At 47.3% G+C, this 18,080-nt stretch overlaps 1 protein-coding gene across 1 annotated transcript in view; it reads right to left on the bottom strand.

The window, feature by feature from the left end:
• Positions 1-2,475: 2,475 nt before the first annotated feature.
• The window catches only part of CACNA1F (calcium voltage-gated channel subunit alpha1 F), a 323,883-nt gene continuing 308,278 nt past the window's right edge, over positions 2,476-18,080 (bottom strand). The window contains exons 45-46 of the mRNA XM_078664279.1: positions 16,734-17,039; positions 2,476-2,748 (exon numbers count right to left, since the gene is read on the bottom strand). Of these exons, the coding sequence (XP_078520405.1) occupies positions 2,476-2,748; positions 16,734-17,039 (579 nt within the window). The remainder of the gene's footprint in view (positions 2,749-16,733; positions 17,040-18,080) is intronic.

The following is an 18,080-nucleotide window of genomic DNA, read 5'->3' as shown; positions in this document are numbered from 1 at the left end:
TCACAGAAGGTGCAGAGGTAACCCGGGTGCTCCCTGCCATCTGTCTCTGTAACCAGCATATGTTACCCGAGGTGTCACCCTAGCATGCCTACCTCCCAATGCTCAGTGTGTACGTCTCTCTGGCGGCCATGTTCCTGTGATGTCCACTCTAAGTAGAGACTCGCAATGCCTACCTCCCAATGCTTAGTGTGTACGTCTCTCTGGCGGCCATGTTCCTGCGATGTCCACTCTAAGTAGAGAATGGCCATGCCTACCTCCCAATGCTTAGTGTACAGGTGTCTCTGAGGGTCGGGTACCTGCTTACTCTCTAGCCAGCCTGTGTTACCCAAGGTTTCACCCTAGCATGCCTACCTCCAAGTGCTTAGTGTGTATGTGTCTCTGGCAACCATGTTCTTGTGATGTCTACTGTACGTAGAGACTCGCCATAGCTACCTCCCAATGCTTAGTGTGTACGTGTCTCTGGCGGCCATGTTCCTGTAATGTCCGCTCCAAGTAGAGAAAGGCCATGCCTACCTCCAAGTGCTTAGTGTGTATGTGTCTCTGGCAACCATGTTCTTGTGATGTCTACTGTAGTTAGAGACTCGCCATAGCTACCTCCCAATGCTTAGTGTGTACGTGTCTCTGGCGGCCATGTTCCTGTGATGTCAACTCCAAGTAGAGACTGACCACGCCTACCTCCCAATGCTTACTGGGCACGTGTTTCTGGCAGCCATGTTCCTGTGATGTAGAGACTGGCCATGCCTACCTCCCAATGTGTACGTGTCTCTGGCGGCCATGTTCCTGTGATGTCAACTCCAAGTAGAGACTGGCCATGCCTACCTCCCAATGCTTAGTGTGTACGTGTCTCCGGCGGCCATGTTCCTGTGATGTCAACTCCAAGTAGAGACTGGCCATTCCTACCTCCCAATGTGTACGTGTCTCTGGCGGCCATGTTCCTGTGATGTCAACTCCAAGTAGAGACTGGCCATGCCTACCTCCCAATGCTTAGTGTGTACGTGTCTCCGGCGGCCATGTTCCTGTGATGTCAACTCCAAGTAGAGACTGGCCATGCCTACCTCCCAATGTGTACGTGTCTCTGGCGGCCATGTTCCTGTGATGTCAACTCCAAGTAGAGACTGGCCATGCCTACCTCCCAATGCTTAGTGTGTACGTGTCTCCGGCGGCCATGTTCCTGTGATGTCAACTCCAAGTAGAGACTGGCCATGCCTACCTCCCAATGCTTAATGGGCACGTGTCTCTGGCAGCCATGTTCCTGTGATGTCCACTCTAAGTAGAGACTGGCCATGCCTACCTCCCAATGCTTACTGGGCACGTGTCTCTGGCAGCCATGTTCCTGTGATGTCCACACTAAGTAGAGAATGGCCATGCCTACCTCCCAATGCTTAATGGGCACGTGTCTCTGGCAGCCATGTTCCTGTGATGTCCACTCTAAGTAGAGAATGGCCATGCCTACCTCCCAATGCTTAATGGGCACGTGTCTCTGGCAGCCATGTTCCTGTGATGTCCACTCTAAGTAGAGAATGGCCATGCCTACCTCCCAATGCTTAATGGGCACGTGTCTCTGGCAGCCATGTTCCTGTGATGTCCACTCTAAGTATAGAGTAGCCATGCCTACCTCCCAATGCTTAGTGTGTGCGTGTCTCTGGCGGCCATGTTCCTGCGATGTCCACTCTAAGTAGAGAGTAGCCATGCCTACCTCCCAATGCTTAGTGTGTACGTGTCTCTGGCGGCCATGTTCCTGTAATGTCCACTCTAAGTAGAGAGTAGCCATGCCTACCTCCCAATGCTTAGTGTGTAGGTGTCTCTGGCCGCCATGTTCCTGCGACTTCCACTCCAAGTAGAGAAAGGCCATGCCTACCTCCCAGTGCTTAGTGTGTACGTGTCTCTGAGGGCCATGTTCTTGTGATGTCAACTCCAAGTAGAGACTGACCATGCCTACCTCCCAATGTGTAGGTGTCTCTGGCGGCCATGTTCCTGCGATGTCCGCTCTAAGTAGAGAATGGCCATGCCTACCTCCCAATGCTCAGTGTGTACGTGTCTCTGGCCACCATGTTCTTGCGATGTCCACTCTAAGTAGAGACTGGCCATACCTACCTCCCAATGCTTAGTGTGTAGGTGTCTCTGGCGGCCATGTTCCTGTGATGTCTGCTCTAAGTAGAGACTGGCCATACCTACCTCCCAATGCTTAGTGTGTAGGTGTCTCTGGCGGCCATGTTCCTGTGATGTCCGCTCTAAGTAGAGTCTATTTGTCTTCAATCCCTGGAATAGCCATGCCTATCACCCAGGGCTTAGAGTCTAGGTATCTATAAAGACCATGCTCCAGCAATGTTAGTCTCTGACACCCAAGCTGGCCATCCCTACCACCCAATACTTAGGTGTCACTGAGGGCCATGTTCCAATAATCTCCACTCTATGTAGACACCGCCAGTCAGTGAACCTCGGGCTGGTCGGGCCAGCCCACTGAAGCCCATCACATCAGAAGGACGTGACACAGGCCATCTCATCCCCCAGATCCTCCTCGTCGCGGCACCGCAGCGACTCTTCATCGCTGTAGATCTGGCACGGGGCCGAGGACTCGCTGAAGGGTCCGCTGCTGGTGCTCCCCTTCCGCTTCTGACTCAGCAGGTCACTGGCAGCGCTCTCCATCTCATCAATGGTCATGTGACATGCGTCCGCAATCTCCCGCTTTGCAAAAGCGACAAACTTGGGATCCTTGGCGTAGAGGCCCAGTCCTTCGGATATCAGAACCTACAAGAAGAGAAAATGTTAGAAACATAGTCCAGGAAAGGTCACAAGGACATGGGTCAGTGAGACAACTACAGTGAGTAGTGGAAATGTTCAAGGGTCAGGAAGATGGAAAAGTTACTCACCTTAACCCTAGTTCTCTTCCAGGGAAATACTCATCAAAGTCGTAAGCACTGAATAGTCCCGCCCACAGACGGGGATCCTGGAGCACTTCGAACATGTGTACATATATGTATAACGAACCTCGTACCAAAGTACCTTACATACATGCCTGCAGCCTGAAGAGAGGCTAAAAATGGCCAGATCACATTACATGTTCATTTTAAAAGAAACCAACTGCATAGAAATGGTGTCAATAATAAAAATTACCATAGAAAATCTTTCACAAAGATTTTTTTTTTTTAATGTAAAGGGAATATGCGACACTGTTAGCCAAAAGGCTGCAATGCAGAGCATAGCCGAGAAAAACTGGCACTGTGCCTTTAAGAACCTCAGAGTACCCCTTGTATCCCATCATGCTTCACAGGTGACAGGTCAGGTAATTTTTATAACAATCAGGATTTCTTGGTGAGTCAGTTGTTGAGAGCTGTAGTAATCCCTGTCCGGGAAGGTGGGTGGGTTGCTTGTGATTTGATTTTGAAATGTATAATGCGTGCGATTGCCCGAAGGCGTCTTGGTGCTTGGTCCGATGCACAGAGAATTACTGAAAAGAAAAGTGTGCTACCTTAACAGGAGAAAAGCCAGGTGTTTACGGCTTTTCCAAAATGCAGAAGCGAAGGACTGCTTTTTATCGCGATAGAGAGGAGGTTTCAGTGTTTGGCAGTCCGCAACAAAAAGCTTCTCCCGCCCCACCTCACCTGCTTAAACGTAGGAACTTGTAGAGGTTTTGTGTGGGCTCATCTCAAACTTCTGTTCGGCACATACCAATTCAGGTGTGATCTCAAGAACTGTGGCCCGAACCCACGCAAGGCTTTAAAGGCCAGGCAGAGTGATTTAAACATAATCCTTTTTTCCATGGGTAACCAATGAAGGGCCCTCAGTCTATGTCCAACTGGTTCAGTTCTGGGAATGTCGATGACCAGCCTCGCAGCAGCATTCTGCAGTCGCTGGAGTTTTGATCGCTGTTGGGCTTGGATCCCTGCATACGAGGCGTTGCCTCAATCTAGTCTGGACAAGGTGAATGCCGTGACCAACATTTTGCGTGAATCAAAAGGAATAAATGGACAAACTTTCCTGATCATTTTTAAAATACACCAGATGGTCGAAGAGAGTTTGTTTATCTGGGCGTTAACAGTCAGTTTATTGTCAAATATGACTCCTAGATTTGTAACCCTGCCCACTGGTTTTGGGCAATCGCCCAACCTGGCCGGCCACCGTTTAGGAGACCCGAAGTCAGCCTCTGATCCCAGTAACATAACCTCGGCTTTATCTCCGTTCAACGTCAAGCAGTTTAGCTGCATCCAATGATCAACCTGCGTCATGCAGTCATTGAACCGCTCAGCTGTTTCCTCCACATTGCTTGCGACTGACACCACTATTTGGGTGTCGTCCGCATACGATACCTGCAGAAACCCACAGTGCCTGATAATCTCTGCCAGCGGAGCAACAGAGACATTAAAGAGCGTGGGGCTCGGGGAGGAGCCCTGGGGGACTCCACAAGGTGATCTGAAGGATTTTGAAGGTAAAATCTCCCAGTTTGACCGAGAAGGATCTGTCTCTTAGAAAAGATTGCATCAACGTGAGTGTAGAGTCTTGGAGCCCCAATTCTGCTAGACGAGCGTGAAGTATCTTGTGGTTCACAGTGTCGAAAGGCGCCAAGAGATCGAATCGAATGAAGGCGGCCTTCCCTTCTCCGTCTAATATGCTCCTGAGTCCCTCTGCTGCCATAACCAATGCGGTTTCTGTTCCATGTTCTACCCTGAAACCATATTGTGATTGGTCCAAATAGTTTTTAGATGCTATTAATTCTGTCAGTTGATTATTAAGCAATTTTTCAAAAACTTTGGCTGGGAATGGATTTCTTGATATTGGACGGTAGCTGCTGGGTTGTTTTGGGTCCGGATTGGCTTTTTTTTAAAAGTGGGAGCACAGACGCTGTTTTCCATGTATCTGGAAAATGGCTTGACTGAATTATCTCTGTGAACAGAAGAGTTAGTTGTTCACTTAGTATTTCTGAGAATATATGCATCACCTTCGGTGGACAAGGGTCCGTTGGGCCCCCGGACCTAATGTTCTTCACCTCCAGGTTGATTTGTTCTACTGCAGGAGGTAAGAATCAAAGCCCAGTTTTGGGAGTTGAAAAGTCCATGCCTTGCTCGGAGTATTCGGCTGAATTATAGGCGTTGTTATTACTCTTAAAAGATTCATACACTGATGTGACTTTGTCTACAAAGTACTGTCCACGAGAGTTACATAATTCTGTAGTACTTTCCATTTGTTTTACAGCGGGGAGATTCAATAGTTTTTTGACAGTAGCGAAAAGCTCCTTGCAAGAGTTCTTGGCTTATGACTTTGATGCAGATACCCCTGAAAGAGAACTAGGATTACAGGTAAGTAACTAATCCTTCTCTTCCAGGGGATCCTCATCAACAGTCTTATGACTGAACAGAAAAGCAAGCCTATCCCATAATAAGTAGACATGAAATGAAAATAGCCCCAGCAATCACCCAAAAAGGTTCCTCAAAGAAGCCTGCCTGACGTGAGTAGCCGCTCTCGAGTCTGAATCTCGACAGTAGTGTCTAGTAAAGGTATGAACAGATCTCCAAGTAGCAGCTCTACATACTTCTGAAATGCGAACATTTCTAAGACGATCTGAAGCTGCAGCGTTTCCCACTTGTGGAATGTGTACGTCTATCAGGTAGGGGCCTCTTAGGTAATTGGTATGAAAGAGGTTCACAGGAAACTATCCGGCTAGAAATGGTTGGTTTTAATGATGGAAAGTCTGTTCTTACAGGACCAGAATTAGTAAAAAGACAATCTGATTTTCTTATATCTTTAGTTTTGTATAGGTAATGTATCAGAATTCTTAACGAGAGGATGTAGAGATTTCTCAGCTGGAGTCGATGAATTGGGAAAAAAAGGTAGGTAATGAAATTGTCTGATTAATATGAAACTCTGAACTGGGATGAGTTCTCTTTACAATTCTGTTAGTATGAAATACTCTGTACGGTTCAACAGAACATAATGCCTGAATTTCACTCACTCTGCGTGCTGATGCAATAGCTACTAAGAAAGCCACTTTCCATGTAAGATGTTGTAAAGAGGCTTTACGAATGGGTTTCCAACGGGGGTCCCATTAATTGGGAGAGGACAATGTTAAGTTCTCAAGGAGGAGACAGTGATTTAACTTGAGGGAATACTTCCTAGAGCCCTCCTAGGAAGTTTTTAATTACAGATATTCTAAAGAAAAAAGGTCTGTGACAGAGACTTTCTATAGGCAATTATAGCCACAAGATGTACTTCAATAGAAAACAAATGTAAACCTTGACAGGATGACGTAGGTAAGATATGACCACTTCTTGCTGACCAAAGAACGGCTTGTGGCTGTTTTGGATGTACCATAAGCAAAACCGCTCCCACTTAAAGGAATACGATTTTTTATGAAAGGTCTTTTAACCTCTTGTAATATGTCCATGCAGTCTCGTCTTGCGGAAGATCTAGATGACCATATTGGAGGAGTTCAGGAGCCAAGCCGTCAAGTTCAGTGATGGAAGGTTGGGGTGCAGTATCTCTCCCCCAAACTTGTACAGGAGATCCTGCCTGCACGGCAATCTCTTGCATGTTTTTTCTGACAGGTGAAGAAGATCCGTGAACCACCACTGACGAGGCCATTTCTGGTGCTATCGTTATCATTCTGGTTTTGAACTTGGATAATTTGTTCAAAACGCTTAGTATAAGAGGGATTGGGAGAAATGCGTAAAGATATTTCCATAACCAGTCTATCAAAAGGGCATACCCTTTTGATCTTGACAGGAAGAATATGGATGCGTAGCCTCTGTATTTTATGTGGTTTACATCTGAAAACAAATCTATATGCGGATAGCCCCAGTCTTGAAAAATGTCTCGTCATGATTTTTCTGAAATACCCGGCTGAGTGATTGTACCTGTATGTTCTGAACCTCTGTAAGATAAATAGCCATTATGGTTAAGTTCCTGGCTATTCACCATTTCCATTTGGCTTGAGCTTCGAGACATAGGGGTCGAGAGTGAGTCCCTCCTTGCTTGTTCATGTGATGCGTTGTTGTTGTATTGTCGGTCTGAACAAGAACAGAATTTGTTGTTATTGATGGAAGGAAAGACTTAATGGCCAGATAAACAGCTCTCGATTCTGGAAGACTGATATATTGAGTCTTTTCTTTGTCCGACCAAATCACTTGAGTGTGGCAAGCGTCCCATATGAGCTCCCCATCCCTGCAGAGGGGCATCTGTGATCAATGTTTGAGCTGGCGAAGCTTGATGGAATGGTATTCCTACTAATAGGTTCTTTGGTTGTTTCCACCATGGAAGAGATTGGATTGCATCCTGGGAGAAGGTCAGTTTCTTTTCCCAGTGGTCCGAGAACTGATTCCACTGATCTTCTAGGCATTATTACAAGGACCGTATGTGAAGTCTTGCATGAGGAACTAGAAAAATGCAGCAAGCCATTGACCCAAATCCAGATGGGCTCTGCCTTGCCGTTGGATGACGAGCAGCTAAGAAGGTTGTGATACTTCAGACTGATCGATAATAACCTCCTCAATGACGGATACACCTTTGCGGAGTGGGAATCCAGCATGGATCCAAGGTATTGCGCCTTTTGAACTGGTTAGGTTGTAGACTTTCTAAGGTCTTCCTGAAGACCTAGGTTGATTAGTGTTTTGAAGCAAGACTGGAAATGCTTCTTTGTCTCCGTTGCTGATATGCCTTTTATTCGCCAGTCATCAAGGTAAGGATAGATGAAGATTTTTTGTTTCCTGAAATGGGCTGCGATGATGGCCATACATTTTGCAAATGCTCGAGGAGCTGATTTTAGTCCGAAAGATAAGACTTTGTAATGGTTGAGAGCCTACTATGAACTGAAGAAACCTTCGATGTTTTGTTATTGGAATGTGAAAGTAGGCAGCTTGGAGGTTTACTGAATACATTAAGACTCCTTGGTGTAGCTGAGAATAGGTCTGGGGTAAAGCCATCATTCTGAGTTTTTCTTTCATTATCTACTTGTTTGGTACTCGTAGAATAAGAATGGGTCTGAATTTCTTCTTTTGATACTTTTTTTCACACCAGAAAATATCGAGGACAAATCCCCAGTCCTCTCTGGCGATGAGAAGCCTCCGCCACAGCACGCTTCTGCAACAGATTGTTGAGTTCCTTTTGAAGCCGGTCTTTCTGATGTGCTGATGTTTTGGATGGTAGAACTGAAGGAGGAGGAGATCCGAAGTGAAGAGAATGTCCATTCTGAACAATAGTCAATACTCGTTTGTCTGTTATTAGGTGCCACTCTTCCAGATGTTTGACAATACTTCCCCCCACCGGAGTGAAAAACAGAGGAGGAAGTAAGAGCTCATCGTTTAGCCAAGGTTTTCTTGCAGATGTAGATTGTTGCTGGGGTCCCCTACATCTTGGTTTTCGAGGGTGATAGGGTTGTCTCGGCTGATGCTGGAGCCTGTTGGTGAGACGAGTGAGGGGTTTGAACCCTCTGAGGAAAATATCTCCTATCGTAGGGCCTGCACCTCCAACTGTATTCCTTCCAATTCTCCAGACCAACAGCCTTCAAGGTGTCCATCTCCGTTTTCTTTCGGGACATCTAGTCGCCTGCATGAGACCCAAAGAATGTTTTTCCTGAAAATGGCAAATTCAGAATTCGATGTTGCGCTTCTTGCTTGAATCCAGTTAGTCTGAGCCAGAATGATCCCAAGTTAATATATCCATGAGCCGCCAGATCTGACGTGTCCGCTGCTGCACTTTGTATATGGTGTGTCTCCAGGCCACCTTCATTTAAGATCTCTTCAAAGTCTTCGTTTAGGAGTTTCTTTGTAAACCTTTGTAATGAATCCCACAGGGTCTATCATACCTTCCCGACAAGGCAGAAGCACCTTCACTGTAGATACTGATGTTCCACACATCTTTTTTCCAAGCATCCACTTGTTTACTATCATTGTCTGGTGGTACGGAATAAGAAGGAGAAACAGTCTGGGGCTTTTTTGATGCCGCTGCAATGACCGAATCTGGGGGAAGATCTCTTCTAATGAGCAGCGGCTCCTGGTCAGGTGGCTTATATTTTCCAACAAATCGAGATGGAGGAGACTTCACTGATGAACGCGTAAGGAGTAATTGCATCACAGCTTCTAATAGGCCAGGAACCAGAGGAAGCATTGGCGGTGCTGCTGCTCCCTGATGTAACGTCTCAAAGATCACAGAAGATCACGTAGATGGGGTAAATAGGTATATCAATATTTCATTTTGCTGCCCCTCCTATTAAAACCTTGTTAAAAGTAAGAAGATCATCTATTGGAGAAGCTCTTGCTGGAGGTGGACCTGTCTGAGTAGGTGCATCCTCTCTGAATGATCAGCAAGTAGTGGCTGTAGGAAGGTGGATATCTGACTATGGTTAACCCAGATTTTTTGCCTAGTGTTTAGCTGGTTTTCGACTTAGTTGGCCTGGGATCCTGCTAATCAGGGCCCCAGGCTATCTGCTCTCTCTGTAAAATGGACACCATGTACTTTAGGTACATGCCTAATTGGATACTGGGTCACCTTATGAGCCCCTGTACAGTGTACTATAGGTACCCAGGGCATAGGTGCATCCAAGGCCTACCAGGGGCTGCAGCATGAATTATGCCACCCCTGGCTGGCCATCCAAACTGACACTACAGCCTGATCACTCAACTTGGGCAAGGTCGTGTAATCACCCCTTGCGTAGATATAGTATACCTATATCTAACCCTATATCTAGACACATAGACACCTATAAGTCACTCCTATGGCAGACCTCAACAATCCTGGCGGCAGAGTGCTTGGTTTTATGTGAGATGGTGCTCTAGCATGAGCTGAGCCTGTCTGCAGGGATGTATGTCAGTACAACGCGATCTTTTAGATCGCGGTACATAACAACGCTGCCATTACAACGCAAGTCGTTACAACGACTTGCGTTGTAGGGCGTGGATTGTGGAATATTATAATTTTATATTCCAACACCAGTCCACGTAACAGTAGGGAAGGTGTTGGAATATAAAATTACAATATTCCTTATACAACAGCGCCATACAGCGCAAGTCATAGTAACGACTAGCGTTGTAATGGCATCGTTGTACAGGCAACGCGGTGTAAACACCGCGTTGTAAACGATGTTCCCCGTCTGCAGCTTTCAGAACCATGTCCTTAGAGCTGTTCTAGGATATTGCCATACCATATACTCTTAAGTGCATTATGAACCTCGCGGTTAAATGCTAACTTTGGTTTGGCTCTATCAAAACATGTCGTGTAAGGTGTCATATGCTTTGGAATACTACCCCCTCGCCAGTTCTGGCGACGGGGGTAGCATTCCAACCCTCTAGAGGGAGAAGACATGTTACTTCCACTAATCCTGGTTAAAGTTAACCAGAGCCTCAGCATCACAAAATGGATGCTGCTGCCACAGACACAAGTCTGACCTCCTGCTGCTGGGAGTCCTTCCAGCGAGGGAGGCTTGGACAATAGATTTACTGTCACAGGGAGGTGCTAGCACCACCCCAGACAGGCCATAGTGTATTGGGGCAGGGAGGGCTGAATGAAATGAGACACTGCCTGGGGCACACAAGGTGTCCCATGCATAGTCCAGTTCAAACCTGTGCTGGGGCACTCCAGCCCCAGCTCTGGTGCGAAACTGGACAAAGGGAAAGGGGTGTAACCAACCCCTTCCTGGGTCCCACCCATAGGAGGGACCTAGCAGGTAATCCAACCCCTAAATTTGATATAGAGGTAGGAGCTGAGTCCCAAGACTTTAGATTCATCCTGACTGAAACTCTGATACGAAACTCTGGACCTTCGACATCCTACTCAACGTAGAAGCCTGAAGAATCTCCTTTGTGGTCAAGGAGTGACCACCCTGTGCAAGCAGGCACCATCAAGCGATCAACAGTTTGCTTTGTCGATGCTCCTGCCGGAGCCCAAACACAGAGCCTGACAAGACCCGGACTTCCAGACTTCCAACAGCCCGATCCACAGTCATAGCAGAGTTGAGACCCGTGGAGGCGACGAGAGACGTGGGACCGGCCATCTTGGAAAGCCAGCGAATTGCTTTCCGTGCAACTTCTGAGGCACCCTCGAAGTTGTGCATTGGGGATTGAGAAGCCCCAGCCCGAGCACCAACTGCACCAAAGATCACCTCTCCACACTCCACGAGTTCTGCGTGGGGCCCTTCTGCATTTTCCTGCTTGACGCGTCTGTCCGGTCACTTGCCCGTTGGCTAGTTGCCTCTGTGACGACGAAACCTTTGAATTACAATACTGGTCTGGTTGCTCCAGACTGGCCCTTGCTCCCCTGAAAAAGGAGCAGCCCATCAGACCTTGCTGGTCTGATTAGGAAGCCATTTTCCTTTTCTGCGTGGGTTGCCTTTGCCAAGGCTTGTTGACTCCAATCCGGAAGCCGACACTGCCGACAGCGAGATCCTTTGTGGGACAGTCCGTATCCAGTGCCTGGTTGTCGTCGACACCTCCTGGTCCACGTGGCTGCAGAGATAAGCTTCACGACATCACCTGATTGCTCCCAACATCGCCTGGTTCCTTCCTGGTTCCATCCTGGTCACTGGCTAGTGACCCAGACTCTGTCCCCTCTGCTTTCAGGTACTCGTCATCCTCGATCCGCCCTTGGATCCACCCGGACACATCTCTCCTGGTCGCCTGCAGTATCTTTCTCCAAGGCTCCATAGGAATCAGCGTCAAAACCCGACACACTTTGACACCTATGCACCCGCGTCCTGTGGGTGAGGTAACGCGAGTATTTCGGTACTCCTGTGGGTATTGACTATCCTAGTGTCCTAGTTTCAAGTAGCTTTTCCCTAGAACATCCGGAAGTGTCCTAAAAGAACTAGTTTCCATTTCTTTCGTTCCCATTCTAACTCTATGAGAACCCGCATGTGTGTAAAGACACTGCACGCGCATCCCGTGGGCCTCCTGCTCTCTATCCTTTGGTAGTACAGCGTAGCCCCAGCGATTCTCCAGGCCCTAGGCCTATCCTTTGTTCGTGACGTGGTTCTTATACCACTATTTTAGTATATGGTTCGAAGTGCCCCTAGGGCATTACTGTATTTTGTGCAACTTATTGTATTTTAATTAACTATCTTGTATTGTGCTGGTGCCTCTGACCTCATAAAGAGTTCAGAGGATTGTGTTAGAAATAAATACATATATATTTTGAATATATATCCTGTGTGGTGTCCTTTCATTTGGTATTAAAGGGATTGCATATGGTAAAACAGCTGGCTTCACATGCTCTCTCCAGTTTTAGCCTAAGACTGCTTTGTCCATGCTACCACTAGGATAGCTGGTCTATAAGGTTGACTTACAACCATCACCATCAGGGTTGTTTGGACTGATACAAGGTGCTCACTAGAATAGTGGACATCCTATACCAGGCCAACTTCTCACAGTGGCTTTCCACAATGGAAATCTTCTTCTTCTGTGCCAAGATCTAGACCCTCCGCTCGATCTTCTAGAGTGGCTGGATATAGATCTGGTTTTTGACGTTCTCCTAGATTTAACTCTTGATCTGGAACAATGATGTTGTAGACTACTCGATATTTGTGAAAAACTATTTGGAGAAGTCGTAAAATGCGGGTTTCCTAGGACCCCTGTCGGAGCAGTAGGGGGCACTGACAGTGCACCTGGAGAAAAATGAGGCAATGCAGACCTCCTGGGAGCTGGAGGGCTGGAGGTCTGAATCTTAGTTGTAACCCTCGATGGCGATTAAGCTTGAGAATATTCGCAGTCAGATATATGTTGCACAGGTCTATATAGAAAACTTTGAAGCCAGCGTGGATATTTATTCAAAATCGATTGGGATCTGCCTCTTGATTTAGAGTGAGGCCTAGACTCAGTCGCGGGTGGCGATTTTGTTAGTAAAGACTTTGGGCCCGATTCACAAAAGTAATCTCAGACAAAATCCTAACTCTACGACTTTCGGTATTCACAAAAGGCATTTAGGAGTAGTAAAGTTAGGAATCCTAACTTTACTAGTCCTAGACGCCTATTGTGAATATCGAAAGTCGTAAAGTTAGGATTTTGTCTCAGATTACTTTTGTGAATCGGGCCCTGTGTCTTCTGCTTCATTGTCAAATGTTGTTTTTTTTGATGTCGACAAGTTTTGATGGCGATAGGCAATGGAATGTTGACGTTGACTCTAACGTATGCATCAATGGCGCACGTCAAGGATGCTTTGACATCGAGTAGTATCTAGACGGCACCTTTGACAGCATACTTGTCGACGGCAAGCACACCAGTAGTTGTTCTGTCCTGTTCTGTCCTCAACGTCATACTTCTCAACGTCGACTAGGAGCATCTCCTGTTCTTTGATGATAACGTCTCTATGGATCTACCGCTGCAAGACTCCTTGGAGTGAGAGACCGGCACTTTGGAAAAAGACTGAACTTGCCCAAGGCCACTCAATGAGCCAGCTGTTTTAGCTTGCCTTCTTTCTTGGAGGCAATGAGGTCTGATCTTCTCCTTGTAGTTTAGAGTTCGCTTGAACAACTTCTGATGGTGACTACAAGTCTCAGGTTTGTGAGTTTCCAGAAGGCACACACTACAGTCAGAGTGAGGACCCGTCTGGGATTTCTTACCACAGGATGGACACTTCACAAAAAGTGAAGCCTTTTTTGAGAAGTAAATACATTATTTTCCAACAGAAAAAGGTTTATCTGCACTCTAGGAGCTGAAAAATGCTGAATGTTATTAATAAGAAAGGTTTTGGAAAGATTTTCCAATGCTTTTAGCCAAAAAGGCAGAGCTCTGTGCCCCAGAATCCTGTCTCCAGAAACAAGAAAAATGAACTGCCCTAATAGTCACCTGTGAAGCACGATGAATGCAGAGGGGACAGTGAGGCTCTCAGAAGCACTGTGCCAGTTTTCCCTACTATGTTTTGCATTGCAGCCTATTTATTGGCTAACATAGTCTCTCATATTCGGTTTCCTTTTAAAAAGTTTTGTGAAAGATTTTCTATGACATTTCTATGCAATGGATTTATTTTATTAAGTGAAAGTTCAATGTAATCTGGCCCCTTTTAGCCTTTCTTTAGGCTGCAGACATGTATGTGAGGCACTATGGTAGAATGTTTTGTTATGCATATATGCATACATTTTCCAAGTGCTCCGGGATCGCCGCGTGTGGGCGGGACTAATCAGTGCTTATGACTATTGACGAGGATTCCCTGGAAGAGAAGTATCGTATCAGTGAGAAGTGAGTGAACAACCTCAATGACGACAGAGAGTCCCTGGCAGGTCCGAGGGATACAAAATGAGCAAGGAGGGAGATTGAACTGTGACAGGTATATAGAGATTACTAACAATGCGTGTGGGGGAGCGCTGAAGCGCTTGTCCACAAAGTGCTTCCGTGTTGTGTGTGATAGCCACCGAGGCGGGGTTATTGTACTCAGTGCTTAGCGTGTGATGGATGAGGTCTGAGACACAGATGCAGTTTATGCTTCATGGCTTGACGTTTGCTCATCAGCTCTGCAGGTCCTGCTTATGGAATTATTTACGTTTACAGCCCTCTATGCTGGACACTGGACAGGGTCGTCTATTCTGAGATTTTATGGTCCTGAACAGGGAAGGGGGCGAGGGGGAGATGGTCAGATCTGTCAGGATGGACTGTGTAACAGTCTTCTCTTGAAAGAATGTAGTTACTCGGGGCCTGTCGTGTTGGATCACGTTCGTGCTTCGAGTGGCCAGCGGTAGTGGCCGATGTCTTCCGTTGTTCCGAGCCTGTCCAGTAGCTGATAAGTGGTGATCTGCCGTGGATGGTAAGCGTAACGGATGACAAACGTGACCTGTATGGTTCTGTCTTACACCCGGCTAGGAGAGCATGTGCTAAAAGCCATTTATTACGCACTCTGTCCCGAATTACAATTGGCAATGGACTGTTGGGTGTTTAAGTGTTTGTTAGTCAGAAGGGGAGAGATGTCCAGGAGCGACTAATCTCTCCTTTGGAAAGTTTTAAAGGTATTGCTTCGTGGGAAGGCAAACCGGTTTAGAGCCCTGATCACACCAGTAGCGACATGTATTTAAAGTGATGAACGGTGGAGGCGGGCAGTACCCATCATTGAGGTGAGCGGTACCCAGTGGTGATGATCCCCCAGAGCCCTGTAGGTGGCTTGAGGCCAGTTCAAACAGCCCACTAGAACCCAATTGGTGTGCTGTACCCAAGGGTAATAACGCCTTTTAGCCAAGTAGGTGTCCAGTACCCATGACTGACAGCTTTCTTGAACCCAGCAGGAGGGCTATGCCAAGGGGCTAAGGCCACCTGGAGCTCAGTAGGTAAGTTGCAACCAGGATGATAGCCCTCTAGAGCCCAGTAGGAGGGCGGTACCCATTAGAGCCAGCCCCCTACAGCCCAGTGGAGGGACTGCACCCAGGAGTGATAGCCCCTAGAGCCTGGTAGTAGCCTGTACTCTGGAGTGTTGAAACCTTACAGCCCGGTAGGGGGTCTGCACCCAGGAGTGATAGCCCCTTAGAGCCCAGTGAGTATAATGGACCCAGGAGGGATGATCCCTTGGGCTCTGGTAGCCGGTCCGTACCCAAGCGCTCTCAGCCCTGTGGACCCCAATAGGTGGAATGCACCTAGAAGTGATAAACCCCTATAGCTCAGTAGGCAGGCTCTACCCAGGAGTGATAATCACCTACAGCCTGGTAGGTGGACTTTATTCAGGAGTAATACCCCAAAACTCTGTAGGCAGACTGGATCAAGGAGTTTTAGCAATTTAGAGCCCGGTAGGTGGTCTGCACCTAGGGTAAATAGCTTCAAAGCACTGCAGGTGTGCAATACCTTGGGGTGATAGCCTGCCACAGCACAGCAGGCGAACTGTATAGAGCGGTGATTGCCCCCTAGCGCCCAGTAGGCAGGGGTTACCCAAGGTGGTGATCCCTCAGAGCCCAGTGAGAGGGATGTGCTCAGGGGTGACAGCCTTCTAATGCCCAGTATGTTAATTGTTATGCGTAGATGTGCTTGTAACAGGAGATATATTTTAGAACTTATAAAGATATATGACAATTTATTCATACAGGAAGCCACTTCTGAGGGTTTATTTCATTAATTTTTTGCATTGTGTATATATATATATATATATATTTATTTATTTTAAATTAGATTTGGTGATGTGCGTATTGTGAACAGTGTATAACCCACATCACTCTTCAGGAGCTCCTGCTCAGGTATAACACTGTAGTGGCTTAGAGGTTCACCATGTCCCCTTAGTAATTGAGAGGTAACTCATAATATTTTAAGCTGTGGGGCCAAAATATGGACAGTGTTTTCTAAACATACTAGGCCATCACAGATCTGGGGTGCTTTCACAAAGGGGATGAACACCGTTCTCTCAGACATGGTACATGCTGTAGAAGGGGCAGCAGGTGCCTTGAAACCCTGTCGTTTAGGCACACTATAGATGCCATGGTTTGGTCTTGGGAGCAGGTTCAACAACAAGCTACATTTGCTGCTCACCGAATAGCGTCATGTTTTAAAGTATTGATTTATCCTGCAAATACCTTGGCTTCTTGCATATGTTAGCTACTACCCTAGTCTGTCTCCACCACAGTTCGCTACACATTCTAGGTCCTGCACTCTTCCATGGCTCCCTTACGTCACTGCATGCTGCGGGTAAGGTTCTGCCCAATCCCTTTGGCCTCCTCTTGTACCCAGGTGCTGTCTTATCCTCTCCCCACCTTGGTCTCCTGCTGGTGTCAAGTTGTCCTCCAATCAGCTCCCCCTTAGGGACACTAAAGGTTCTAGGGAGACCCATGTTGAGAATCATAAAGAACTTACGGCTTCCACCAGACTGTCGGCACTGCCCCGCTTCTCACTGAGGCTGTGTGCCATGTGCCCCGGCACCCGGAGCTGGGTGTACGCCCGGTACGGCCCCTCGGACTCCTCATCCAGGTACCAGCTGGCCCTGTTGTGGGGAGGAAGGTTACTGCCACCATCATCCTTCTTCTCCCAGGAATCGTCTTCTTCCACCAGTATGAGGGGCGCATAGAGAAGGCGGCCGCGCTTCGGGGGTGTTGCCCAAGAGTATGAGGAGGAGCCCTGCGAGGGGCCACTGGCTCGCCAAGAACCAGAGCTGCCATAGACCTGAAGAAGGGAACAGAGGCAGAAACATGTCATTAGGCCGTACACCTAAAGAAGGAACAGAGGCAGAAACATGTCATTAGGCCGTAGACCTGAAGAAGGGAACAGAGGCAGAAACATGTCATTAGGACATAGACCTGAAGAAGGGAACAGAGGCAGAAACATGTCATTAGGCCGTAGACCTGAAGAAGGGAACAGAGGCAGAAACATGTCATTAGGCCGTAGACCTGAAGAAGGGAACAGAGGCAGAAACATGTCATTAGGCCATAGACCTGAAGAAGGAGCAGAGGCAGAAACATGTCATTAGGCCGTAGACCTGAAGAAGGGAACAGAGGCAGAAACATGTCATTAGGACATAGACCTGAAGAAGGGAACAGAGGCAGAAACATGTCATTAGGACATAGACCTGAAGAAGGGAACAGAGGCAGAAACATGTCATTAGGACATACACCTGAAGAAGGGAACAGAGGCAGAAACATGTCATTAGGCCGTAGACCTGAAGAAGGGAACAGAGGCAGAAACATGTCATTAGGATATAGACCTGAAGAAGGAACGGAGGCAGAAACATGTCATTAGGCCGTAGACCTGAAGAAGGGAACAGAGGCAGAAACATGTCATTAGGACATAGACCTGAAGAAGGGAACAGAGGCAGAAACATGTCATTAGGACATAGACCTGAAGAAGGGAACAGAGGCAGAAACATGTCATTAGGACATAGACCTGAAGAAGGGAACAGAGGCAGAAACATGTCATTAGGACATAGACCTGAAGAAGGGAACAGAGGCAGAAACATGTCATTATCCACCAGGGTCTAGAACTGAGAGGAGAATGATGGGTGCAATGAGAGGGCGGGAGAAAGAAGATTAGGAGAGTGGAGGTGGAAATGAGGAGAGAAGAGGAAGGAAGAGGATGGTGACTAGAGAGTGTTGGGACCGGATGTTGAGGCACAGAGACCAGATAAAGAGAAAGTCAAGAAAGTGACAGCACAGGATGGGTGCAGACAGGAAGTTACAGAACATAAAGGACACAGTGAGAGAGAAGGTG

The sequence above is a fragment of the Lissotriton helveticus genome, chromosome 10, assembly GCF_964261635.1.
Source record: "Lissotriton helveticus chromosome 10, aLisHel1.1, whole genome shotgun sequence".
Taxonomy (NCBI): Eukaryota; Metazoa; Chordata; class Amphibia; order Caudata; family Salamandridae; genus Lissotriton; species Lissotriton helveticus.
Note: the sequence above shows the minus strand (reverse complement) of the source record. Positions and strands in the feature narration are given on the sequence as shown.